This window comes from Pelodiscus sinensis, chromosome 24 (genome assembly GCF_052426305.1).
Source record: "Pelodiscus sinensis isolate ZL-2025 chromosome 24, ASM5242630v1, whole genome shotgun sequence".
In the NCBI taxonomy this organism is placed as follows: Eukaryota; Metazoa; Chordata; order Testudines; family Trionychidae; genus Pelodiscus; species Pelodiscus sinensis.
In genome coordinates this window covers 12,260,416-12,286,902 of record NC_143075.1, presented here as the reverse complement: position 1 = coordinate 12,286,902, position 26,487 = coordinate 12,260,416, and the positions used below count along the sequence as shown (strand labels likewise).

General features: G+C 44.2%; 1 protein-coding gene across 7 annotated transcripts in view; it reads left to right on the top strand.

The window, feature by feature from the left end:
- RERE (arginine-glutamic acid dipeptide repeats) overlaps positions 1-26,487 on the top strand; it is a 473,712-nt gene that overhangs the window by 364,921 nt on the left and 82,304 nt on the right. For all 7 annotated transcript variants that reach the window (XM_075906794.2, XM_075906795.2, XM_075906799.2 and 4 more), the window contains one exon: positions 13,990-14,070. In XM_075906794.2, the coding sequence (XP_075762909.2) occupies positions 13,990-14,070 (81 nt within the window). The remainder of the gene's footprint in view (positions 1-13,989; positions 14,071-26,487) is intronic.

The window sequence follows — 26,487 nt, the reverse complement described above, 5'->3', positions numbered from 1 at the left end:
TACTCAGAGGGTTAGGAAGTTCTTTTTCTAATCAGTTTTCTTGCTCAGGATTTTTGTAAGCTTGCTAGGGGTTGATACAACAGACAGGAGGGCAAGTATCTAATGGTGGCCACCTCAAAATTAAATGTAAAAACATTAAACTTAGAGATGGTTGTAACAGGAAACAATAAAACAAAGGAAGTTCAGATGAGGTTGAAACATATCCTGTCCTCCCTGCACTGGGGCATATTATATGGGCACTGCAGAGGCTTGAACGTGGATTTTTCTTGACCGGTATTTTTTGTCCTGAAGCACTGAACTTGAGTTCCATGTGAGTTTCAATTGGGATGTGAACATAAGAACATGGGGTATTCATTTCCTGTCCTAAACTTTTGTGCTACATGGATTTTATATGCTGAAACCCTGGGCTCCACCATCATTTGAAGACCTCTCTCATCACCTGCATAGTTCCATCCCATCTTCAAAGTGAATTTTCCCTACTCCCACTCAGAAAGTTGGGTATTCTCAACCTCTGTCTCCTTCACTGAGCAGAGTCTTTCTCCATCTGCTTCTGCATCATACAGCTGCACTGGGCTCCCTGCCAGGAAGCCTCTGCCCCCAGCTGCTGTTGCTCTGAAGCTCTCACCCCCTGCTGTTTCCTGGGCTCTGAGCAATAGGGCTCCCTGGGGAATGGAAGTGTGAGGTCTGGCAGAGCTAGTCAAGACTAGGAATGTAAAGGGTTAACCACCTTTCTGGTATGCTTGCTGGGATAACTGGTTAACCGGCGAGGGCAAGGGGTTGCTCCATTCTGGCCAGGCCCAATGCACCACAGGTAGGGGGCTGCTCCATTGGCCCCTCCCACCAATGGCACAATATGACAGGAAAGTTAACCGGTTAACATTTTAAACGGGATTTTACATACCTAGTCAAGACTTTGTGCAAAGAGATGTTCCCTGGAGACCTTGCCTTTCAGTTCCCACAGACGCTAGCTAGTTCACTGCCCTTAGTGCAGGGGTGGGCAAAAGGGCCTCCTCGAGCCGGATCCAGCCCACCAAGCAGGTTGATCTGCCCACGGAGGCCATGCCGCTCCCAGGCCCAGAGTCTAGGGTTGGGGACCATGCAGCGCTGAGTCAACTGCAAGGGTTGACTCTAAGCCCCTCACACCCGAGGGCAGGGAGTGAGAGTAGGGTTGCCAGGTGTCTGGTATTGATCCAGACAGTCCAGTATTTTCGCCTTCTGTCTGGTTTAAAAAAAAATCAGAAAATACCGGAAACCTAAAATGTCCGGTATTTTTTTTCCCCCGGCCAGGAGGCGAAAATCCTGGGTGCTTACCTGTACTGCAGAGGAGCTGTCTGGCCCAGAGCAAGAAGACAAGATGGTGGACGGCTGCATTTCTTAAAGGGGCCATGCTGTGTGTTTTTTTTAATGGCTCCACAACTTTGGTCTCCCCCCCCCTTTTTTTTCCCCCTCAACAGAGTTTTTTCTGTGGTGGGTTTTCTTTTGGGGGGTGGCGGAGTGTTTGGTATTTTTGGTTAAACCATCTGGAAACTTTGCGCTCCTTCTGCCCCCAGGCCGAAGTTTGGGGGTGATAGCGAGTGCACAAAGCTTTCTCCCTCCCTGCTCCTGTCCTGCAGGGAGCATATGGTGCTTAGAAGTGCCATGCGCTCCTTTCAGGGACAGGGCAGGGCGGGAGGAGACCTTCGTGCTCTCCCCCGCCCCCAAGTTTTTATTGGCCTGGGAGTGGAGGGGAGCGAGAGACTTCACATGTTTCCCCTCCCCAGGCCCTGATTAACTTGAGAGCAGCAGAGGGGAGTATGCGAAGCCTCCTCCCACAGCCAGGGGCATGGGTACCTAGAGGGAACCCCCAGCTGTTCAAAACAGTGTCTGTGGGTGGGTGGGGAAGCATGGAAGTGTCCTGGCTCTGCCCCTTCCAACTGAGGCCCCGCCCCTTGGCCTGAGGCCACTTCAAAAATTTCTGAAGTGGCCCCTGGTCAAAAATTATTGCCCACCCCTGCCTTAGTGGCTCCAAAATAACGAGGCAGTTAGCTTCTTGCCTTGAGAGCCTTAGGGTTAAACAGATGTGCTGTTTTTCTGTGGTAGTTGATTTTATGTATAGACTGGATGTGTATTTGAGAACCACATCCACGCGCTCACTCGAGATCTATTCTCTCTCTCTCCCCCCTCTATATATATATATATATATATATATATATATATATATATATATATATAATGAATGATACACATTTTCCTGCAGGACAACAGTGTGACAACATGTCATCTACATCCTTGTGCCCACCTCCACCCTCAGCTGTTTGCTGTGGCCAGCCTCAGTGCTGTCCCTTCCAGGCATGAGCTGCTCTGGCTCCCGCTTAACACTCCAGGGGGATGTACCACCAGGGAGGAGCTGCTGGGACTGGGTCTTCTCCATGCCTGACCCACACCCTGTCAGGGCTCTTCCCCACTCTGGCACTCAGAGTGCAGAAGATGGGGGCTCGCAAAGAGCCCAAGGGGGGGGGGGGGAGAATCCCTTTGCCTCTACAGGCACTAGTTATCAAAACTTCCCCATGATTCACCATACACAGATTTTGGGGAATTTACTGCCACCATCAAGTGCTTTTTTGATTCCTAAAAAAACAAAGGTTAACACTTGAAATCACCCCCAGGGGTACCCCAAGTTTTTTTGCCCCAAAAGAGCTTGAAAAAGAAAAAAAAAACAAGCTGAAGTCTCTGGTAGCTGACCCCTCAGTCAGAGGCGTGCAGATACACACAGACCTTCCAGTACACAGGAATCAAATATTCACTTTTAAAAAAGTGATTTTTATTAAGACAAAAGTTAAACTTGATAAAGCAGACTTGGTTGCTAGATGTTACAGAGCAAATTGAAAAACAGAGAAACATCTCAGCATAATGCTTAGATGGTAGTAAACGGGATGGGGAGGCAGGGAATCTCTCGGAGCAGTTTAAACCAAACCACAAAATAAAGAATTACCCTGCACGTGACTCAATTCATATTTCCCTGTTACTTCTGATTTTCTCTCTGTTCAGTCCACTCCCATGCCCAAGTCTGTGGGGCATGGTATTCCTGTCTGGGTTTAAATCATTGTGTGTCTCAACTCCTGGTTTCTCTCTCCCACACAAAGAAAACAAACAGGGAACCTATATCAAATTCAAATTTCAATTCTCTATCTTGATTGGTTCTCCCAGCCCCTGGCCAGCACCTTTGCGAGTTGATTCCTTAGTCACCTGGTGCTAGTCAGCACTCCTGTTCATGACAGCTTCTTGCCCCGGGCCACATTGGGTCCCCTTTGCCATCCGAGCCCGACCTCACATGCCAGCCCCCTCACCCCTTTCACTGAAACCCCATACCTCCAGCCCACTCCTGCCCCCTTCCCACTGGCTAGACACCCTGCCTCCAGCCTGCTCCTGCTGCCTCCCTCTGGCCAGACACCTAACCCCAGAGAGAGAGGGAGGTTGGCAAATGTAGTAAGCAGGGGGTGCAGCCCTCTAGTGTCTTTAATGGGACTTCTCACTTGAGTAGAATTTGGCCCTATGTTTATAAAGAGAATTGCAGCCCTTCAAAATGAAAAGTGCTAGAGAAGATACAGTCAATTTCCTATTGCAATAAAATTTCATTGGGTGAAAAATATTATGTACTTGAAAACACAAAGCTAGGATCTTCAGTGTAAGATATCTGACCTCTTTAGATGTAGCAAGAAACCATAAGTAGCCCTCTAAGGAAACACTGCCTGGAGTACCTCTATTTGTAGCGTATATTGGATTCCATTTTGTTATAGAGCAAACATCTTTATTTTTACCATATACACATTAAGTATAATTTATGTAAAAATACAGCCAAGTTTTTAATAAAATGTACTCTCTGTACTGAAATTCAGCCAACGTATACATACGATGTCTGCATGCAAAAAAAATAGTTATTGTTTTGGGCTGGGCTGAAATGTGTTTTGCACAGTAACTAGTTTTTGCAGATGCAAATAAGTTTCATTTATTTTTCAAACTAGGCAAAGCAACTGGTACAACTTTTTATCCTGCAAAACTTTAGAATTAAGGTGGCTTTCATTTGTGAATTTTATTTCATGCTGTTAACTATTTGAATTATGTAAAACTTTCTACTGCATATTATTGTAAAGCCTATTGGAGCATATTTAATGTGTAAAATGACAACTTCAGTTGGCGAAGGCTTGGAAAATCGTAGGCCTCTTAAACAGACTGTAATTTTATTATAGCATTTGTGATAGCAAAAACTGCCGCACTGGAATGTCTCTTATAACCCACATTTTCACAGGCAGAAGCATTCTGTGCATGCTGATAGTCAGTCAAGAGATTCAAATATTCCTTGAAGTCTGAGGAAAAAACATTGTATCCATTCTTTCAGTTACAGAATGGGAAACATATTTTGGGGCATTTTTTATAATAAGCACATACATTTCTGAAGGAAATCCTCCATCAATGTAAACACCACTCAAGATTTGGTCATTTTCTAAGTCGTGGGGGTGAAAGTGCATGAAAAAATCACTTCAGAATGGGATCAATAGGCATCTTTGAGTGAATGTTTTCTATGAGAATCTTACCTTTTGAATCATAGGGGTTAAAATGTATAACTTTAAAATTGATTAGACATAAGATTGTATTTATTTTGCAATTTTTAAAGGTGTGTGTGTATTGCATGTTTTTAGAACCCGCACAGCCAAACCTAATTTGGATTTAGGCAGTTAAAGAGCAAACAAGAAAAAACCCAACCAAAGCCTCAATCCTAGGTTAAACCCCAGAGTGTGGAATTTCAGCATACAGCAGCAAATTTTCCCTGCCAGACTATAATCCCATGATAATAGAAACCCTGATGCATAATCTTAACTACAGCATCATAATGGCATTATCATCACTTTGATAAACATGCCATCTGAGCTCCGTTAGTCAGAGCATAATGGCTTTGTGTATCTTGTCATGGTATTTGTTTCTTGGGATAAAATATGGGACCTACAAGTAACACATATGCAAACATTAACATGCTTGTTCCTAGTGCTTCCTTGGTTATTTATAGCCCTCTGTTTACACATTGTAGCAGGATACGGTAGAACCTAATAAATTAAGGGGGGGGGGGAGAGACCTCAGTGTTCTGTCTGGTCAATAGCCATGGCAACCATTTCACAAAACATATCGGTGTTGTCTATAGACAGTTGCTATTCCACTGTCAAGCCAAAGGATTTCCTAATGCTGCTTTGCAGTAATAATTATCCTCAGGATCCTTTGCACTCATTTCACTCCTGCTGCACTCATCTTCAAGGTGCTGTACAAATACGAATTCTGTCAAAAACCCTGTAACAAACAAAAAAAATCAAAGGACTGGAAGAAACCACGAGCGGTCATCTAATCCCTTGCACTCATGGCAGGACTAAGTAGTATCTGTATTTAATAAAAAGGTAAATTGTCTTATTTTTCAATGGAAAAAAAATACTGGTTTTAGATCACTTCGCTCCAGACCCCTTTTGTAGTTCTCATCAAGATTCTTTCCTTTGTTGTGTAAGTATGGGATCAACAATTAATGCTCCACTGTCCAGTGTCCTCCAGCTTTACCTCTTACGTATAGACTCAAACATCGCTCTGGGGCTGGAACACAGAGAAAAAAATTAGGGGATGATCTGCACCAATATTCCCTCTAACTTTTTCCATCCATGTGCAGAATACATTGTGTTTCTGTGCACTGATGCATATGTGGATATGCACCACCAGTAGGAACATATGATGCCAGCTGTGGGCGCTCTGCTAATCAGCTGGGTGGCATTTGTATCTCCTGGCTCTGACTGTCCAAGCAGTCAACCTATAGGGAACGCTGCTCAGCACCAACTGCCAGCCACGCTCTTCCTCCCCCCCCCAGTGCCTCTTGTACATCAACAGCCCCACTGATCAACTTCTCTCCCTCCCTCCCAATGTCTCCTTCATGCGGTGAACAGCTGTTTTGCTATGGATGCTCCAGGAGGGAGGAGGAAGAGGGTGGACAGGGTGTGTTTAGGGAGGGGGCCAGAAAGAAGTAGAAGAGGCCGAGTGGGGCATAGGAAGAGGCGTGGCAGCAGCAGATGGGGGGGGGGAGAGGTAGAGTGGTAGTGGGGCCTACGGTGGAGCAGGGATTGGAGCACCCCATGGCTAAAGGAGAGGATGGTGCCCCTATGCTTTTACAGCTCAGAAATTGAATATCCCTTGACAGCAGGGCACAACATCTCCCACCCTAGGGTTTACTTCCCCTTCCTACAGCCTTTCCGCAACATTGCTCTGAAATACAGTATTAAAAAACCCAAAGGAATGTGCTGCTCCTGATTTAAAGGTGGATTGAAGTAATAAGGAAAGACACAACTTAGAGACGAGTTTATGGAAACCCCAAAGCCAAGATGTGGTGTTTAATAGGCAACTCAGGCCACCACCGAATGTGGAACAAGTTGCCCCAATCTCAGCTCTTGTTACATTTAAACAATGTTCAAAGCCTTATTGTGCATGAGGCAGGAGGAAGATCTTGATGGAGATTGAGAGATGGGAGCGGAAATGGAAATTGACCAACAAAGCTGCAACTGGAAGGCAAAAAAAAAATCTGGAAAATAAATTCTAATAGAAACACTTAGTAGTCTGAAGTTTCATTCATTTGTTTTTAGGTGCTTTAGGTAAATTACAGAGCTATTTTTAGTTGCCAAAGATATTTGTTTTTTAATAAAAATAAATCTGTCTTGTGCCTCACAGTTTTTGCACCACGCTGTGTTATAATGAAAGTGAGTTTCTCCAGGCTTCAGCCTCCTACTTCCTAGTGCATCGGAGGCTCAGTCATTATCCCCTCGTGAGAGACACATTTCTTGTTCTTGAAATATCTTCCAGTTGCACAGATTCATGTTTATATCGATGTGGAAATGACAGCACTGAGCACATCAAAACCATAGTTCCTCTTCCAGTCTGTACAAAGTCCAGGCTGGACCCCAGTGCTGTCATTTTAATGTCTGGCATACGGATGTATGTGACTAATCAATTAGTCGACTAGTCACTCCCCCCACCCCCTCCCTGCTGCCTTTATCAGAAAGTGGCAGGGGGGATGAAGGAGTGCTGGGGGGAGCCAGCTTAAAAGCTGGCTCCCTCCAGCTCCGTGGGAGGGGGGCAGGGGTGCAGTGGCGGCCTTCCACCTTTGAAATGTACAAGAGTCCCCACTGGTGCTCTTGTACATTTCAAATCACCACATAGAGCCTGGGGCCAGCAAGTCCCCTTCTGGCCTTGGGCTCTATGCAGCATTTCAGTCTTAGAAATGCACAAGAGCCTCTGCTGGGGCTCTTGTACGTTTCAAAGGTGGAACACTGTGAAGCACTTCCATCTTTGAAATGTAGCAACTGCTGGGCAGGCTCTTGCTACATTTCAAAGCAGAAGTGCCCTTATTGACTAATTGAATAGTCGATGGAAATTCCGTCAACTATTCAATTAGTTGATTAATCTAATTTTAACATCCCTATTCTAGTCACAATTTTAATACTCACCAGATTTTTAAGTAACTATTAAAAGTATAAGATGGTTTCAGTTTTATTACATGTTGGTATGCTTGTAGAAGGAAAGCTATAGTTTAAAATTTACCATTTTGTGTTGGACATTTAATGTTGATGTTTAAAGTTATTTCTTAGCTATTTAGTGTCTACCCATTCATAGATATTAAAACTATTGTGAACCACCTAGTTTGATCACTTGAAGAACCCAGGCAAGAGAATTTCTCCTGTTGATCCTTGTGTTCAGTTTAGTAACTTGTGGTTGAACGAGGTCATGTCTTTTAGAAAAGCATCAGGTTGTGATTTAAAGATTGAAATTGTATTTATATTAACCATGTCATTTCCATTGAATAAGCATTAGATCAGTTCATGTGTTTGAAATGACTGAATGGTGAAGCATCTCAGATCATACCTGTCTGTAGACAAGAAATGTTTAAAAGCAGGTGATTGGCAGGGGTTTCAGAATGTCAAGGAAATTGAAATGACTCAAGCTTTGGAAACTGGATATTGTCTAACCCATTGTTGCTGTTGAGAGAGGATATGCTCTTACATTCCTGATAGGTACATTTGGCATGTCATGAACAGTATGGGAAAGAATTTGGGATTGCTTTTTATTGTTACTGCAAAATTTAATCAGAGCAAATGGGAATTTTTTTTAAATGTAGAGAATTATGAAATAACTTACAATTCTCAACTCAGAAATCCTTAGTTAAAAAGCTCCTTCTCCCTATATCATTCATCATTTTAAAAAACCCAAGTAAAGTGAATGAAGAACATAATTCATCAGACTTTGCATGCCACAGTGAAAATGTACTTTCTCCCCCCTCCCCACAGGTTTTTTTTTTTTTTTTGCAAGTGGTGATTAAACACAATTGCTAAAATACCATTAAGTGCTTTTGATAATAAGCCAAGTCTTGCAATGGTATCTCTATTCACTATCTCTAATTTAGCATCTGACATTTCCTGTTTATTAAATGTATTGTGGTGATTTTGCTAAATTAGGTATTTCAAATGGTCCTTCTGCAGAAAGGGTTGTGTTTCATGAGGGAAATGGTAGGTAGCTTGGAGGGTGGAAAAATGATAAGTTAGCACTTGTTTTGGAAGTTTGGCTGCACTTTCTAATCTAAGTGCTTCAAAGGTAAGGGCTCCATATTACAGACAGAAAACTGAGGTCATTTCCCCAGTGTTTCCCAGTGAATCAGTGGAATTACTCTGAGAAGAACACACCTTCCAGCCTTGTGCCCCAGACCACAGAGTGCTCTGACATTTTGTGCTGGCACTGCTCTTCCACAGATGGATTGGTCTGTTAAAGAAAACAGTTATGTCTATATAATGGCCACTCTCTGGAACTGCTTTCTTCACACTAACATTTCTGTGAAATTATTTGTTGGAATTTCCCATGCAGTCTATTACATGATGCCACAAATGCATAGTGCCTATAATGCAATACATGGTGACAGTGATAAGATTAAAGCCCTTCCAACTCAGAGCTACACTGAGTGTTTTTTGTCAAGTTGTGGAGTGCTTTGTGTCTCTCACGGACGCCCACTTCTTCTTTTGCCAGATTTTTGTGCTATGCTGCTGGTTGTATAGGTAGCTTGCAGTGCATTCCGGGATGTAGGGGGTTGGCATTTGGGTATTATAGTTCTGCCCTTATGGCTGCCATCTTTCTCTGCAGTAGAAGCATATAACATGAGGAGTTATTCATGGTGTGGGGGATAATGGCTTCTCTGAAAAGGTGAAGTATGGATGTGAAAGTGTAACTGTACATGGTTAACCAGTGAGGTTGGGCTTATGGTTAACCTTCACGGTTACATGCAGATCCCAGTTCCCCATGTGCGCCAGACCACCTGACCTCCTCCCCCCCCTGCTGCTGCCTATGTGTGAGAGGCAGCAGCGTGGTGGAGGGGGTGGGCAGGAGCCACCTCCCCCTCTTCCCTGAACTGCTGCTTTTGTATCAGAGACAGCACTGTTGGCAGGGGGGGAGGGAGCTTAAAAGCTGGCTCCCAGTGTGCTCCACTGCCGCTGGCGTGTAACTGCTGAAATTTTCAGCGGTTACTTGTTTACTTAAGTAAACGCCTTGTAACATCCTTAGTGTGAAATGGCCGATTAACCGACACTGAAGCAGTGAGAAACACCAGCATAAGTAGTGCTCAGAACCATGGTTCTCAATCTGTTTACTAATGTAGTCTGCATAAATGGTCCACAGTGTGTTATATGGGCCGCTTGCTATACTATCTGTATGGCCCTGAGCAGGGCTATTACTGGGGTGTTCAGAGCCTGGGGCAACTCCTTGCAGTACTGTAGGTATGGGATCCAGGGCACACCCCCTGCTGTAGGTCCTGCCCTGACTCTGCTCCGCCCCCTATCCTGCTCCCACTTCACTACTTTCCTGAAGCCCCACCTCTATCCCTGCTCCTCCCCCTTGCCAAAGCCCTCTTGCCTGAGCAACGCGAGCCAGGGGCTTACAGGGGAGCCTGGTGCAGGGTGGCAAAAGGGGACATCCCCTTCTCTTGCACTCACTGTGGTGGTGGGAGCTGGAGCAGCCCGGCAGGCTGCTGTGCTCTGCCTCGCCCTGCCCTATCTCCCAGCTTGGTACTTTGGGGTACTGTTTCCTATTGCCTTGATGAAGCTGAGCACAGTGGGCTGGGAGAGGGCAGTGGGGCAGAGCATACTGTTGGGTCACTCCAATACTTGCTGCTGCCGTAAGTGCAGAGGACCCCAACCATTGAAGTAGCCCTGCACCAGGTCCCTCCCACTCCAAGTAATCCTCTAGTCTGCTCTGGGACCTGTTCATAGGATTATTGAGGTGATCATGCCAGAGCCCCCCAAAGCATGGCACCTAAGGCAGCCACCCTGAATTGTCCTATGGATGGGGCTGCTCTGGCCCTGAGGATGGCACATTCGCTGTAGCTGTGTGCTGATAGAGACACGGATTGAGAATCCCTGGCTCGCAGGATCACCAGTAACTTGCAGTGACTGCACCAGTCCTCAGTACATAGTGGAGATGTTTGTCTAAAATCTGCTGATGAGTAAAGGCAGGTGTCTTCCTTAGTCAACATTCCTTGCTCAAGCTTTTATTATTCCTCTTCCTTGCACTTTTACTGTTCTCCTGCAACAGCATTTGTAGACTTGGGTTCAGTTGTTTAAAAGAAGAAAATGGGTGTGAGTAATTCAGCTCTTAGATGGGAGTCCAGCTTCAACATGCAAATCAGTGATGGATAATTCCTGCCTACGAACCACAGCAGGGTTCCCTCACAATTGAACTCATGTAGTTCTGCTGCTAAGGATGCAAGGGATTTGTGTGGGTAATTCCTCAGGGGCCGCCTGCACAGCAGCACTCAGAAGAGAGGGGTGGAGATGCAGGGCTCAGAATATTCAGGGCTATATGGACCCTCTACCTATGATGGGAGCCCAAAAGAGGCACTGAGGTATATTTCAGTAGGCTAAACTAGTCTCTGTGGGATAGTTCCTCACTCTCACCATGGTATAAGGGGGATTTTTGCACATCTGCCAGCACATAGTAAGGATGTTAAAATGCGGTTAATTGACTAGTCGACAGGCACGTCCGCATTCCTCCTTTGAAATGTACAGGAGCCCCCACTGGAAATCCTGCTGACTCCATGCTGCACTCTGGTACCTGCTTTGAAATGTACAAGAGTCCCCATCAGAGGGGACTCAGTCCCTCGCTGACCCCGGGCTCCATGCTATGCTGCTAGGGCCCGGGGTCAGCTGAGGACTCCTCAGTTGACCTGGGTTCCACACAGTACTTTTCCGGGCTCAGCTGAGCAGCGGCTGCCCCTAAAACACCATCTCCTCATGTTTCAAAGGAGCAGCAGTGGAGCCCAGGGTCAGCTGGGGCCTCCCCAGTTGACCCCCGACTCCACATGGTATTTCCCCAGAAATTTCTGGGGCAATGTCCTCAGAGCCCAGTATCAGCTGGGTATTTCATAGAGGCAGCAAGGGGAGTGGGGCTAGTTAACTAGTCAAAATATTATCTCATCAACAAATGCTTATTGGATAATCGACTAGTGTTTAACATCCCTAGCGCACAGCCCAGCTTCTTGATGTGGGTGGCCACATGAAGGTTTGGCCCATAGTGTCTTGAGAGAGTTCACTGAAATTGTGTTAAATTTCTGCAGGTTAATTTAATTTTTCCCATAGTATTTATATTAAGATCTGGATTTTCAGTGTCAGCCACAGGTTTTTGCAGGCAGAACTTTGTGCCCAAATAATTGTGCTTGTAGTCTTACCGCACAAAACAGGAAGCTTTGGCCAGGCCCCTTTAGCAATTCAGTCACTAATTATTTAGCTGTGATCCTTTTACACTGATTTATTTTAGAAATTATTTTGGGGTGAGGAAGAATGGAAGCCACAAGTCCCAGAGCTGCAGACCAAGGGAAATAGCTTGTCATGATATATTTAACAAATGATGATGCAAACCATAGGGAAATAACACAGGAGAAGTAGAGTTTATTCCTTGGTTGGGAAGTTACTCAGTGTTTAGAGCCAGGGCAAAGAGAGAGAGAGGGTAATCTAGAGAAGGGGAAGCCACAGAAAGGTCCCCAAGCTCCATACTAAGCTGCTAAGTGTCTCAAACTGTACTAACATCATAAACCACAGAAAGAGATGTATCAAAGCAAGGGGAAACCTATTTCACTGGCAGAGACTATAATGCTGATTGGTAAGAGATTTCCCTGGTTCACCTCTTCCCTTAAAAAAAAATCACTGCCTTTGCAAAGAATTGTAATTCCTGGACCACCAAGCCCATTTGCAGAGCAAAATGCCTCCCCGAACGCACTCTGTTATGCTTTCAGTGTTTGCTGAAGGCTTTGGCTCTTAATCCACTCCCAGATTTTCCCCTCGGACTCTCTTGCTTTACTAATGACAGGAACAAATTATATGCCGTGTTTGCTGTAGCCTTGTGGGTCCCAGATATTAGCGAGACAAGGTGGGCGAGGTCATGCCTTGTATTGGACCAGCTCCGGTTGGGGGCAGAGCCGAGCGTTCGCGTTTACACAGCGCTCTTCAGGAGCAGAACTGCACCGTCTCCTTTTGTGGGGGGGGGTACTTTACCCCCTGCATGGGGCGCTGACCCCTCCCATGTGATCCAAGCGGCCTGTGCCGATGCTCCCAGTGCCCGCTGGCCTTGTGGCCCGAGGGTGACAGTGGTGGGTGGGTAGCTAGCTAGCTGCCCACCGCTCGCCTAGCGTGCTGGGATTGTTCCAGGGCGATCCAGGCCGGCTTTTGCAACGCACCCGAGGCTCTCTTTCCCCGAGCCGCACAGCCCAGCGGATCACATGTTAAGCTGCTGCCGCTGCCTCCCTCCCCCTTTGTAGTGTCAGAGCCCCAGAGTGACAAGCGAGCTCTCCGCTTGGAATAGCTGCAGCCTCCCACCTTCGGAGAGTCTCTGTATGGCACCTGAATATTATTTACCTGTGGCTGCCGGAGACAGAATCAGGTCTCTCTCCTTCCGCCTTGCGTTGCATGAATTGCCTTGGCCAGAGGGAGGGAGTGCAGAAGACGATCTGCTTTGGGGTGGTTGGGTTGGGGGGGGGGGAGGTCAATTTTTATTTGAGCTCGCATCAAGCTCACCGAGAGACGAGCTCGAGCAAGAAGTCACCCCCGGGGCTCCGGCTTGCAATAGGGCGCCTTGCAGAGCCAGGAAAGGACTTTTATTGCTCACTTCGAGATCACCCCACCCCAATCTGGATTCAACAGCCTCCCCTCTCCTCTGTGGTTTTTAGGGGGTGTCTGAACCCAAAGAAAATGCAAACAAAACCCACCCCCAAAGGAGACGTCCTGGAGAGGGGGGAGCTTTCTCCTCTCCAAATGGATTATTGCAAAGTGAAAGAAGAAAAGTCTCCTGCTGTCTTGGATTTGAAACCAAACATGAACTGAAACTGTTATTTTTTTAAAAAAAAGTGGGGAGGGAGGAGGGAAAAAAGCAAACAGCAATCTTTTTCTCCCTTGAAGGGATTTATTTGGAAGCCTTTTGCCTTTATTTCTACCAAAGTAGCCTGAATCTTGCATGTGTATGTGCGTGCAAGCACTTTTAACCTTTTCCTCACCCGGTTGAAGGGTCACTTAAGAAAACCATCTTTTTGCTTGCGTGATTCTTCTTAGTTGTAAATAGATTTTGCTGAGTTTTGTGGATTTATCTTTATGGAGAGGAGCTGACTGTGCTTATCAAACCCTTGAATGATTGCTAACTGGGATCATTTTGTACTAAGGGCAGAGAATTATTTTTTTTTAAAGCTCCAGATATGGAAAGCTTGTGGTTATCCAATTCTAAGTCAATATGAATTTTTAGAACGCTTTTGACAGCCTTCCCCTTTTTGATAGTTTCGGTGGTTGCTTGTGTGCACTTTTCTCTCATTTTATCAGCAGTCCCTAAGATGAGAGCAGTTGCTATTTTGCTGATTAAAGGCTGTTTTTTTTGTTTTTGCTTTGCTGACACTGTTTTTGTTATCCTTTTACACAGAAACGCTTCATTAAAGGGCTGAGACAGTACGGCAAGAACTTCTTCAGGATCCGAAAGGAGTTACTTCCCAATAAGGAGACTGTAAGTACAATTGGACTTTTATGTAACTTGCCTTTTTTTCCCCTCTGCTGCTTCTCACCATTTGATCTTATGAAACAGTTTCCTTTTAACCCTCTGTTGAGTGTCTGGCTCAAATGTATGGAAGAGAAATCCTCAGCTCTCACATACTACTGTGTTGTTTTTTTCTAATGGCAATTTTTAAGCATTATATATGAAAGATAGAAAATAGTCTTGTTATTGGGAGGGGAATGTATTTATGGAGCCCAAATCAGTTTTTAAATATAGAAATTATGGAATAATTCATTTATGTCATCAGCTTCAGCTCAAATGACAATGGGTAATTAACAGAAGCCTGAATCAAAATAAAATCTAATTGAATCAGAAAGAATGAGGTGTTTGCTGGCTGCAATTACATTTGCACTGCAAATTTAGGACTTTTGTTTCCAAATTCAATTAAGGATTGTTACTTGTTTGACCTTAATACAACTACGTAACTGTCGATTTCTACTAACAACCCTGGTAAACATTTAAGAAAGTAGGTAGGTGAGGAAGAGTGCTGTGCTTTAGAAGATTTGAGAAGCCCTGAGAATCGAGTTAGTTTTTCCATTAGCCCTGATTGCCAAGCTTCTCTAGAAGCTTCCGTTTCTATGCTGCAGGTGTCATTTAACTACTTGTAGAGTGGTGTTGGGAAGCAGTCTTCACTATTGCCCTGGATTTAGGGACTAGTGAAATGAAAATGGAGGCGCAGTGCCTATTTTGCTGCATGAGAAGTGACATTCATATTAATGTGATGCTGTTGAAAATATTTAGTTAAACCTCACCAGATGGAGGTGACTATGTTAAATCTAGTTTGTGTGAAACTTTAATGTTGAGTGGAAAAATAATTGTAATAGTGTGTGGGGGTTTTAAATCATCTCAGGGCACTAAGATATTTCTTTCCTACCCTCTTGAGTTATGTCTTTGTGACATTATATTGTTGCATCACAGACCCTCCTGGGCAAAATGTTAATACCATCACATGAATCAGAAAGGGAGAGTGAAAGGTTTATCCTAGAGAGTCTGTTTGTAGATTAATATACCAATGTTATTGGTGATGTTAGGAAGTCTTAGTTACTGCACCAATATCAAGCAGACTTTGCTTTAATATGTTGATGCATTTTTATGAGTGAAGGTGGTTTGTAGAGAGAGGACATCTTCAAAGGAAATTGGACAATTCTTAGCAGCATTTAACAAATCTGGGAATAATCAGCTTAAGCCTTAGTTCCTTATTTTTCAGAATAACTCCACATAAATGATTTTAGGGTAGATTGGCTGTTAGATTAGAAATGCCTTTTGCTGCTAATAAAGTACTTGATAACTGAATGCTTTTTTACAAAAATCTGTCAATTCCAGCTTCATGTCCACAGAAATGTATTAAAAAAATTCTCTCCCTGCAAAAGAAATATTTTCTATATATCAAAGATGGATTGAAGTTAAGGCAAACGGGGGGCATATTTCTGACCCCACTTTTCAGTGCTGTAGAATTTGTCTTTTGCTTTTGAACTTGAATTTCTCAGACCCTGTGCCCTCACTAAAACTTCTGTGAAAGTTGCAAGCTATGTGAAATTTGATACAGGCCATCACTGTTCAAGCATTACATTTTTTACTGTGTTCAGCCTAAACTTTTAGTGCTGAGAAGATTGAGGATTACGATGAAGTGATTTTGAAGTAGAGTGTAGATGGTATTGAGCAGATTTTTTTAGCCCTTAGTGGTAACTGATCTACAAGTAACCTTTGACCCTAGAACAGATTGTTTAATCTCCATTTCCTTTTCTTGACCACAGGCCTGCCTTCTGCTTTTTTAGTGCTCAGTCTTGCAGTCCTTGTTCACAATAGAAGTTACACAGGATCAGACTAATGTTTGACTGTTTGGGTTTGCTTTTTCCTTTAGAGTGGGATAAGGAGAATTGTCAAACTATAAGGCCATGGAATTAGATCTGCCACGTTTTCATTCATAAGCATGGCTTCACATTTTTTCCCTGCCACCATTCTTCTCCAATATGAAATTAGCTCCTAATAAGGCTTAAAATGTATTCTCTCCGATATCTGGCTACTAGTCCTTCACTAGGAATAGCTCTAAAAATGGCTAAATAGTTAAGACAGAGCAAAAACTATTTTAAAACAAGTCAGGGCTACTTCTGAAGTTACCTGTCCTAAGTGGAAATAATACTATCGATCATACATATTTCTATGTTATCAGAGCATGCCAAGGAAATTTTTTATATCTTGGGAGAGGAGGACAAAGGTACCCCCTGTCTGCTTTGAATAGTTAAATAAATCTTGTCCTCACATAAAGAGAAATCCGTGTATAGGCAAACCTCCTTAATATTACTTCTGTTTACAGCATAAATACCTTTTAGACGCATACACACGTGTGTGTCTTTCAGTGTGAGAACTACTGATATCCCTCCAAAAGATACAAGACTTATGCTCTAAACTAGAATATGATAGAAGAATAAAATTGTTTGACTGAACCTGATTTTCATTTACCTTGTCTGCTTTACATCATTGTTTAAATGGGCCTAAAATAGATTTGAATATAACTTATTTCTACTTTGCTCTGGGCTGGATGTCCATGAGAATTAGGTTTTATCTATTGTGCTCCCCCCTCCCCCCCAAAGCCTACTAGAGAACACTCTGCTTAAGGAATGCCTTCATTCCCACCTCTACCTATTCACCACCCCCTCAATGTATCATATCCTTTTCAAGGAAATCTTGTGTTTGCCAATTTTTGCGTTTTAGCTGTGACACAGTTTCTTCTAGAGGAGTAACCAGCAAGGAAAATATCCTGATGAAAGAATGTATTTACTGTATATCAAAGCAGTGTGTTTTAGGTCTTCACACTCCCAGTTTATTTGAAAGCAATTATGTCTGAGAGAAGGTTTCCAGTGGGCGTGAGCATAAATAGAGTTAGCATTCTCTTCAAGCTTTTATGAGCAAGACACACAGGAACTAAAGCAAGCTCTTATCTGAGCATGCCCCCTGCTGAAATGGGAATGCTGGAGTTGATTAAGGAAAGCTAACAAGTTTATAGAGCGTTAGCTGGATCAGTAAATGTTAACCTTGCAGAACTCCAGAGAAGGCCTGTATGTAAATTTGTTTTAATATAATTTTTGTAATTTGCTTTGGGTTTTCATATAACTTTATATTTCTCTTTTTTTGTTAGTACTCCTCCTCCTGCCTCCATTCCCTTATGAATAGTTTTTCATTCCTCTGTAGGTTAAGTTAGGGATGTCTATGGGTGATGCTTACTGGGTAACAGATTACTTTTATCTGGGAGCAACTCCACAAGGTTTCTGGCTCCCAACCTGTGCCAACTGGGAGTTGTCAACCTCCAGGGTGGGCGGTGTCAGAGGGCTTGGTGACTCCCAGTCCACACAGGCTCACAGGCTGAGAGTCTGCAGGATTGCACGGGGCAGAAGCAGCAGCGGGGTGGGTGGGGGAGAGCTGCCACAGCCCTGTTCCCTCCCTCCTCCCCTCTCTCCCGCTGCTGCTTCTGCCCAGCATGTCTGTGTCCTCTCCTCTTCACCCCTCCTCGCCACCCATGAGGATGCCCACCCCATTTAATCAGTTAACTGGTTAAACGTAATGGTTAACTGGTTAACTAATTAAATGGGGGTTTATATCCCTAGTTAAGAGTCCATGCTACTGCACTGCATCAGAATTAATTTTTTTTTGTCGTGCTAGCAACCTAGTTGATCCTTTCCCCTAAAAATAATGTTTTCAGAAATGCCTTGATCCGTTTTCAAAAGCGATGTTAACATCTAAGTACTTGGGCTCCTTGGTTATTCTGAAATGTGAGTGTAGATATACAACTAGAAAGCAGCATTTTGGTCAACTTGCTTTAGATTCAAGTTGAAGTTTCTGTATCTGGAGCTTAGGATTTTTTATTAAAGTAGAAATTCTGTGATCCCCGTGTTTGTAATGCTCGTTTTACTCCACATTCCCAAGGAAATAGCATTGAATTACCTGAGCTAAAATACCACAGTAATGGGCCTAAACGAGATGAACTGTAGGATCTGGTGGTTGTAAAGGTTTTCTTAGCACACTGGTGCTACATACAGTAAAACTCCAGTAGTCCTGCATCCAATGGTCCGGCACCATCTGGAACCCGGAAGTGCTCTGGGCAGCTGGACAATTGGAGCTGCTCTGCCCCCGGCTTCCCTGGTTCAGCCGCTGCAGAAACTGACTAGCGGCTAACTCAGGGAAGCGGGGAGCAGAGCAGCTGGGGTGCTGCCGGGTTGGTCCCCTAGCGCTGCCCCTTGGTGCTGTGGGACCAACCCGGCAGCACCCCAGCTGCTCTGCCCCAGGCTTCCCCAAGTCAGCCCCTGCTGAAACTGACCAGCGGCTGACTCCGAGGTGCTCTGCCCCGAGCTTCCCGGAGTCAGCCGCTGGTCAGTTTCAGCAGGGGCTGACTTGGGGAAACCTGGGGCAGAGCAGCTGGGGTGCTGCCGGGTTGGTCCCACAGTACCGAGGGGCGCATCCCCCCATTCCACCCCAGACCCCTAATAACCCCCCCCTTCCGATAGTCCGGCATATCTGATAATCCGGCACCCCCTGGGTCCTAAAGGTGCCGGATTATCGGAAGTTAACTGTAAATGGTAAGTAGAAAGAAGGTGAAGTGAGCACCCTGGTATCCTTGCTTGTTCCAGCCCAGGAACTAGAGTTGAAGACCTGATCAGGCAATTGTGCTGTTGGGCTTACCAGAAATTGAGAATGTTCCTTTGATAAAATTCCTGGTCAGGACCAAGAAGGGGGAGAGAGCGCTAAGTTGTGTTATCAGGGAAGGAGCTTGGTGAAATTTAATGCTAAGCAATGGGTGTTAGGGATGTTAGCCTGTCAGTCGCACCCTTAACAGGTGATGCTTACAGGTAACTGGTAGGGGCTAGAGCTCTTCCTCGACCGTTAGCTCAATTTAATACAGGCGTGCACAACATGCGGCCCGCGGGCCGCATGCGACCTCCAGGGGCTCACTGTGCGGCCCGTGATGACTACAGGGGCGTGGCCTCATCCAATCCGCCAGCTGGGCGGAGGAGTGGAGCGCCATGGGGGAGGGGGAAGTGCAGCGATTCTCGCTGCCGGGCTGCCTGCGTGCAACTCCAGTGCGAACCAGAGTGCGGGATGCCAGCAGATGCTAGGACGCGGGCGTCATGATGTCACAGCCGGCGACCACCGGATTCAAAAAGGTTCCGGCAGCCCTGCAAACTGGAAGGCAGAAGCCAGGTAGGGGAGGCGAAGGGGCTTGTGCTGAGGGGAGGGGGGCAGGTCAGGAGAAAGGGGAAGGCACCAAGGGACAGGGTGCAGGAGAGACAAATGCCAGGGGGCCAAGTGGAGACAATAAGGAAAAGGGCAAGAGGAGAGGTGTCAGTGGGAGGGGGAACAGGGTGATACTGGGAGGGGAGAGGGTAAGGGCATTGGGAGCCGTATGTTGTGCAGGCCAGATTAATTGAAAAATTCTTAATAAAGTATCACACTCGGGGCCCCCCCCCCCCCACCTCCCAACCTATCCTTGCGGCCCGCAGCTGTTTTCTTTGGAGTAATATGGCCCTCGCCGCTTTCTGAGTTGTGCAGGCCTGATTTAATCGATTAACCGGTTAACTAATTCAATGCAAATTTACATCCCTAGGTTTTAAAGCTCAGTTCTATTCCTGCCCTCTATACCTGTCTTCTCTGACTTGCGTGGCCTTGGGTAACTCACTCAGGGACATTTATTGAAAGATATTTAGCCTCTCTTGGAGAGACAGCAAGAACCCTGAACGTCATCACAAATATTGCATATCTTGCAGGATTTGGCCCCATATGTCTCTTAGCCTCTGGTGCCCAACTTGAAAATAAATATAACCCTTATCTTTGAGAAGTACTTTGAGATCCTTGAATAATTGTTTATGGATGAGGGAGGGAGGTACAATGATCATGCTTGTCCAGCCTTCACTAGCTTAGACTTGCTGGGGGCCTAGCGCCAAAGCTGAAGCCCAAGTTTCACCTCCCAGGATCAAAGCCAAAGCTAGGTGGCTGGACTGGTGATGAAGCTTGGAGCGGGGTTGGGGAAGGGGGCTCCATCTAGTTCAGGCTTTGGTTCCCCCTTCCAGTGTCAAGCAGGAGGGCTCTGGTGCCATGCCCCCAGAAGGGGTGGGGCCTCACGTGAAAGGGGCGGAGCTGGGGACAGCCAGCTCTCAGCACCATCTGACACGTGCCACATCCCCTTCACCCCAGCCAGCCCTTAACACTGCCTGAAACATGCTGCGTCGAATTCCAGCGAAAATTTAAAGGACCTGTGGCTCTAGCCCCTGCCCCAGTAACAATGGCTGAAAATCACTGGGCCCCAGGGCAACTGCCCCTTTGACCCATCAGCAGACCTAGAGTCCTGCAGTAATTTTTGTTGTCAGAAGGGGGTTGCAGTGCAACAGGACTGCGAACAGACTTGTCAGGGTCCAGTGGAAGGTGTGAGGGGGCTCTGGGTCCCCAGCTGGGCCAGGGCAGAAGGGCCGGGGCTGAGGTTAGCCTCCACCAGCTACTTCAACGCCACCAGTATCATGCTGCCCAGGCATACAGTGGCGATTTTAAAAGGCCCCCAGCTCCAGCTGCTTCTGCAGTGGCCCTGGACCCTTGTTAATCGCCATGCTTTGAGCAGCTGCTCCTCCGCCCCCCCATCAGCGGCTCTGGAGTGCAGTGAAGTTTGAGAACCCCTGGTTTCATTTAGCAGATTTGAAATAAGGCACTCTTGTTATGGAAGAGAGTAGCCAGACGTGAAATCCTTTAGCAATAGCTCCTACACTCTCAGTTCATGCTCTGCAACATTCCGAATGAACTTTCACGTGTAGAGAAGTCCTTAGTGAACATTACAAAAAGAAGACAGTAAAGTTTTTAGGGAATTCATTATTTAAAGCAGTCTTGCTCTGAATCTCCACAGTGGGCATAAATGCTCCACTGGCACCTTGATTTTTGGCTTGGCCAGTTAGCAGGGGACAGGAGAGAAAGCATTTACCCTAGGAAGTCTTATCTCAGGGCTCATTGCCATTGCGTTTAGCCTCTGAAATCTGCAGAGTTTATGAAAAAGTCATGAAAATCAACTGTCTCCCTCAGATCAAAAATGTATTCTATTAAATATGTGCAAAAGTACTGAATATGCATCATCCTTTTCTTTAGGCAAAATACTGGCTTTTCAGGCAGCAAATTCCCTCTGCTCAAACTGAATGCTGTGGGGACTTATCTCTGAGACTAAATAAGCTGTGCTCTGTTAATATTAGCAGGCCAAAGTGACTGCAGCATGAGCTTTCAGCATAAAGTTTTATTTAATTTCCGATTGGGGGGTTAGATAAACAATCTGATTCTTGCCTCATTAATGCTTAATCTAGTGTTACATAATCTACAATATTGGCTTCCTGAGTAGCTCCTAAAAAATACAGTGCTATAATGTATTGCAGCAAAGCAGAGGAAGTTTAGAAAGGTCGCTGTATTTAAGGCACAAAGACTGGTGAGGTGTTTGTCCTTTGTATAGTCAGTATTGTATGTAATTAAGCAAATCAGCTAACAGCCTAAGTAGTATTTGTCCAGCCCACTTGTAAGCAAATAAAAAGGCAATGATTTTCCTTCACTGTATCTGTTCAAATAGTAGATGTTCCTTTAACAATGTCATGGAATAATTACTTAGGTGATGGCTTTTTTCAGTCCCTCAGATAAAATGATGGGTTAGTCTTACATCAGCTTTTTCATATTAAAGTATAACACAATGACTTATTTTCATCAGTAGCTAAACTGTGTGTACGTGGCATGGACAGCATTACTCACTGTCCTCCTTTCCCACAGGAAATATATTTTGTTTGGACTGTATATTCCCCTAATGAGGGGCTATTAATACACAGTTTGGTTTGGGTGCAATATTTCCCAGGATGCCTTTACTTCCTCAGCAAAGAGCACTTGAATAAGGATAAGCTACGTAAGCTTTTTCTTTTTTTGTTCAAATGCCATACCTTTTTCCTTAATAACTTATTCTACCCCGATGCAGCCAGAGCTGAAATTTTCCATTAGAGTTTGAAATGACTGCCAACATAAACAGCCAGCCCTTCTTTTGGTTTCAGCTTGCCTCATTGCAGCTGGTGTTTTCACCCTATGGATATTGCAGTAGGAGAGTTTTATTCTTGTTAAATAGGGACGAGGCGTCAGACTATTAAATCTGATGACCTCACAGTTTTCTTTTTTCTGCAGTCATAGCAGATATCCTGCTGGGCTTTAGTCCAGCCTGCACATCAGGCTGAGGGAAGGTTAGTTGCTCTCCCTGTGTAAGTGAATCACTGGTTCATTTGCATAACAAACAAATAGAAAAACCCACATTTCAGTAAGTAACAAGTTGGCTTGTTTGGGGAGGATTTTTTTGTTTGTTTTTGTTTGGATTTTTGTTTTTGTTTTTTTTAACCAGCAAATGACTAGCTTTGCTGATTAATGTAACCCAGGATGATATAATATGTGTGCTCTAAGTATAGTACAGGTTGAACCTCTCTAGTTCAGCACTCTCTGGTCCTGCAACATCTGTGGTCCGGCATGGTTTGAGTTAGCTGGATATCCACTTTTCATGGATGTGGCCAAGTTTCCCTGCAGTCCCATAAAGTTTGTTTACAACTATCAGTCCTGGCTCTCAGTGTTCTGTGCTGTTGATTGGCTTTAATTTACCCTTTAATGTCCTCTTAAGAGCCCAGTAAGCCATGGCAGCATTGGTAGCGCTGCTAGACAATATTGACCTCTCGTGGTTCTGCAAAGTCTCTGCTTCAGCACAGGTCAGGTTCCCAGGGTCCCGGACTAGAGAGATTCAACTTGTAGTCCATTAGGCAACCGTGCAGTGATTGACTTTCTACAGCACAAGAGGAACAGACTAAGCAAGTCACTCCGTTTTATGAAATGTTATGAAATGTTTAAATTGTAGAAGCTGAACCCAAATGGGAGAGCATCAGAGACTCAAGTGTTTTTGAGCTGAAAGTGTTTACAAAGAGCAAATATTTATCTATTGAGGGGAGGGGGTTCAAATAATGTGTATTTGCCATGATTTGGCTTGATTTTACATGAGGATCAGTTTGACTGTTAAACCTAATGCAGACTTTGCTGTTTTATTGGATAGTAAAACAAATGGAAGGCTTGGAAAGTTCTTTTAAAAAAAAAAAGAGTCTTGTAAGTTCTGATTACCTCTCGTGTATACAATTTGTCCACTCTGGAAATGATTTCATATGTTATAACACAAATGAATAGGAAATCCAATTCTAAACCTAGACTGCATGTTGGATGACAACCTCTCAATTTGGTCTGTAATTCTTATTTCATGTTTTATGTACCATGCATACTCGTATTTTTTTCTCTGTGGGTGTGTCTAGACTACAGGGTTTTTTGTGTTTGTTTGGGTTTTTTTTCAAAAAAGTGGCCTTTTTTTGAAAAAATTTCCCCTGCATCTAGACTGCCGCCAAGTTCTTTAGAAATTAAATTGAAAGAACACAGAAGGGTTTTTTGACCATAGTAAACCTCATTTTACGAGGAAGAACACCTTTTTTCAAAAGTGCTCTTTCGAAAAAAGGCATTTTTGAATGCAAACAGGGCTTTTTTGAAAGAGAGCATCCAGACTGCCTGGGTGCTCTCTTCAGAAAAAGCGACTCGCTTTTTCAATAGAAGTGGTTGCAGTCTAGATGCTCTCTTTCAAAAGAGGCTTGTAGTCTAGATGTAGCCTGTGTTGGAAAGTTATTTCTTTCTGTTCTGTTGTGGCAGGTTGTATCATTGTACAAGCTCGGTTTCATGCTTCACAGTCACCAATGTATGGCTACTTGTGTAAAAACAAGGTTATACCTTGGGTTAGTCTACATAGAGCCAGATTTCCCTGTCATGTGTATACAGGCAGTCCCCGGGTTATGTACAAGATAGGGACTGTAGGTTTGTTCTTAAGTTGAATTTGTATGTAAGTCGGAACTGGTACATATTGTAGGGGAAATTCTAGCCAAACATTTCTCCAGAGCTCAGTTTTATTCTCCCACACCTCACTTCCCTCAGTCCTTTATTCTCAAGCTGAGGTGTCTGCTGAGAAAAGCCGCTCGCGTCTCCCTGGTCTGCTGGGGGGGGGGGGGTGCTAGCTTCGCGTCTCCCTAGTCTGCTGGGGGGAAGCAGCTAGTGCGGGGTTGCCTCACCCCGTTTGTAAGTAGGGATCCGATGTAAGTCGGATCCATGTAACCCGGGGACTGCCTATATGCTACTGCCATTGATTTCAGTGGGAGCTCCTAGGTCCAGGGGCATAATCTGGCCTGTTTGCATTGATTTTTTTTCCTAAAGTTTACCTTGTGCTTTTAACAGCTGTTCCTCACAATCCATCAAATTAATTTGTTCTGTTGTTATTAATCGCTTTCTATTCCTCCTGCTCTTCCCCCAGTTTCCATCAAATTGCTTTAAAAAACATTAGACCAAATTAATTTGCAACATTGACAGCTCAGGGCCTGAGCTGCTCCTTTGAGTTGCCCATGAAAATCTTCATAGATGAAGCACAATAAAAAGGTTCATTGTGTCCATTGGACTCTAGTTCTGTGTCGCATGGCCAGTAAATCAATTCTCTTATTTGCACAGTGATTCTATTTTCTAGTTTACTTATGAGATTGAAAATCATTGTTTACTTCTAACCCTGCAGAGCAAACTTGTTAGATGTAAAATGTCGCAGGCTAAAGAGAACCATTAGCCAATTGCTTCTTATTCTGTCAATGAGCCAGTGAACAGAATTCTTGCTTCAGTGGTGAAAAATACCTACTTGGAGTTCTAAGCCAAGAATATTTGAGAAATCGATACAGTGTTGCATAACTTTCTCTTTCAACAGTTTAGGAAAAACAGTGTATGACTAATTCTGCTACAAATGCGCACTATATTTTCCTTACCTTCTATTTGATTTGCTGTCAGAAGACATTTTATTGTTTTGGTTGATTAATCTTTTATTGAATCAAGAGTTGTCATTCCATGCTGATGCTATAGGGACAAGAATCCCTTTGAAAAGTAATGTGTTTGTTTTCAGCAGTGGAATTTCTGAATTTTGCATCTTCCCTTTCCCATAGGAAAAGGTGTTAGCTTTTCCTTTTTGCAGCAGCTGAGAGACTGTATCAGATCCTAAGGCGTCAAACTAAGGGCCCTGGGAATCTCAGGAGTGTAAAATAGGTCTTTCCTTAGATGTTTGCACAGTTTTTTTTTCCTTGTTGAGTTTCATCTATCCTGACACAGTACTTTTCCATGGGGTTGAAGCAACAATGCTCATCATTTTGCTTCGCTTACTTCCCCATGCAGAGAATGAAGATATGCTTTAGAATTTGGGTATAGATTTTAAAAAGAAAAAAATATAAAGATTCTTGAAGCAGCATCTTTGTTTGTGAAACTTCCTGTCCAGGGATTCTTGTATTTAATGCTTCTATTTGCTGTTGAAATGGAACATTTCACAATCTTTAATATATATGTTGCTTTACTGTGCAACACCACTGTGAGCTAGGACAATAAGTAAGGTTATCCCTATTTTACAGATGAAGAACTGAGACACACTAAGTGGATTGCTCGAGATCACATAATGTCTGTCATGGTCCCGAGCCCTAAGCACTTTAACCACTGGAGTTTTTCCTTTTCTACTAGTACAAAAATTCATTTTCCTAGTCTAACATAAGCTCTCCCATCCTACAGCTATTTAATTATGCTCTTACTGTGCTGAAAGTTCTTGCTGGATGTTAAGTCATGATCATCTGTTCTGGAAGAAGGAATCTGAAAGTCCCTGTTTTACAAGAAGAGTGTTTTACAGCAAAATGTCTCTGCTTGAAGTGGGGGGAGGGATAGCTCAGTGGTTTGAGCATTGCCTGCTAAACCCAGGGTTGTGAGTTCAATCCTTGTGGAGGGGATTTGGGGCAAAAATTCATCAGGGTGGTATTTGGTCCTGCTGTGGGACTGGACTGGATGACCCTTCAAGGTCCCTTCCAGTTCTAGGAGACAGGCAATCTCCATTATAAAAACAGAAGTAATATAAAATTGTTAGGTAGCAAGTGCTGAGAGCTGTTTATCCTCTTACTAGTCCTGTCCTATATTTTCCCTCCTAGGCATCTAGTGGACATAATAACTTAATCCATGTGAGCATAAGGGTTTGTGCAGAGAAGATGGAGGGCTTGACCCCAAAGTTATGGTTATGAAGCCCATTAGTCCACATTATAGCATAATGTAAAACAGTGCATTCTCAGGTGGTAAAATCCACCTTGTCCCATTATTGGGCTGTTATTAAAATACATGTAAATATATAGCATAGCATTCACTGCTGTTTTTAAAAAGTATGCTACCATGCTCGTTGCATGTGTGCATGGGTTTATTTGTTTGTGGGGATTTTTTTGATGGGTTCTTTGTTTAGGCCCAGTTTTGTCTTTA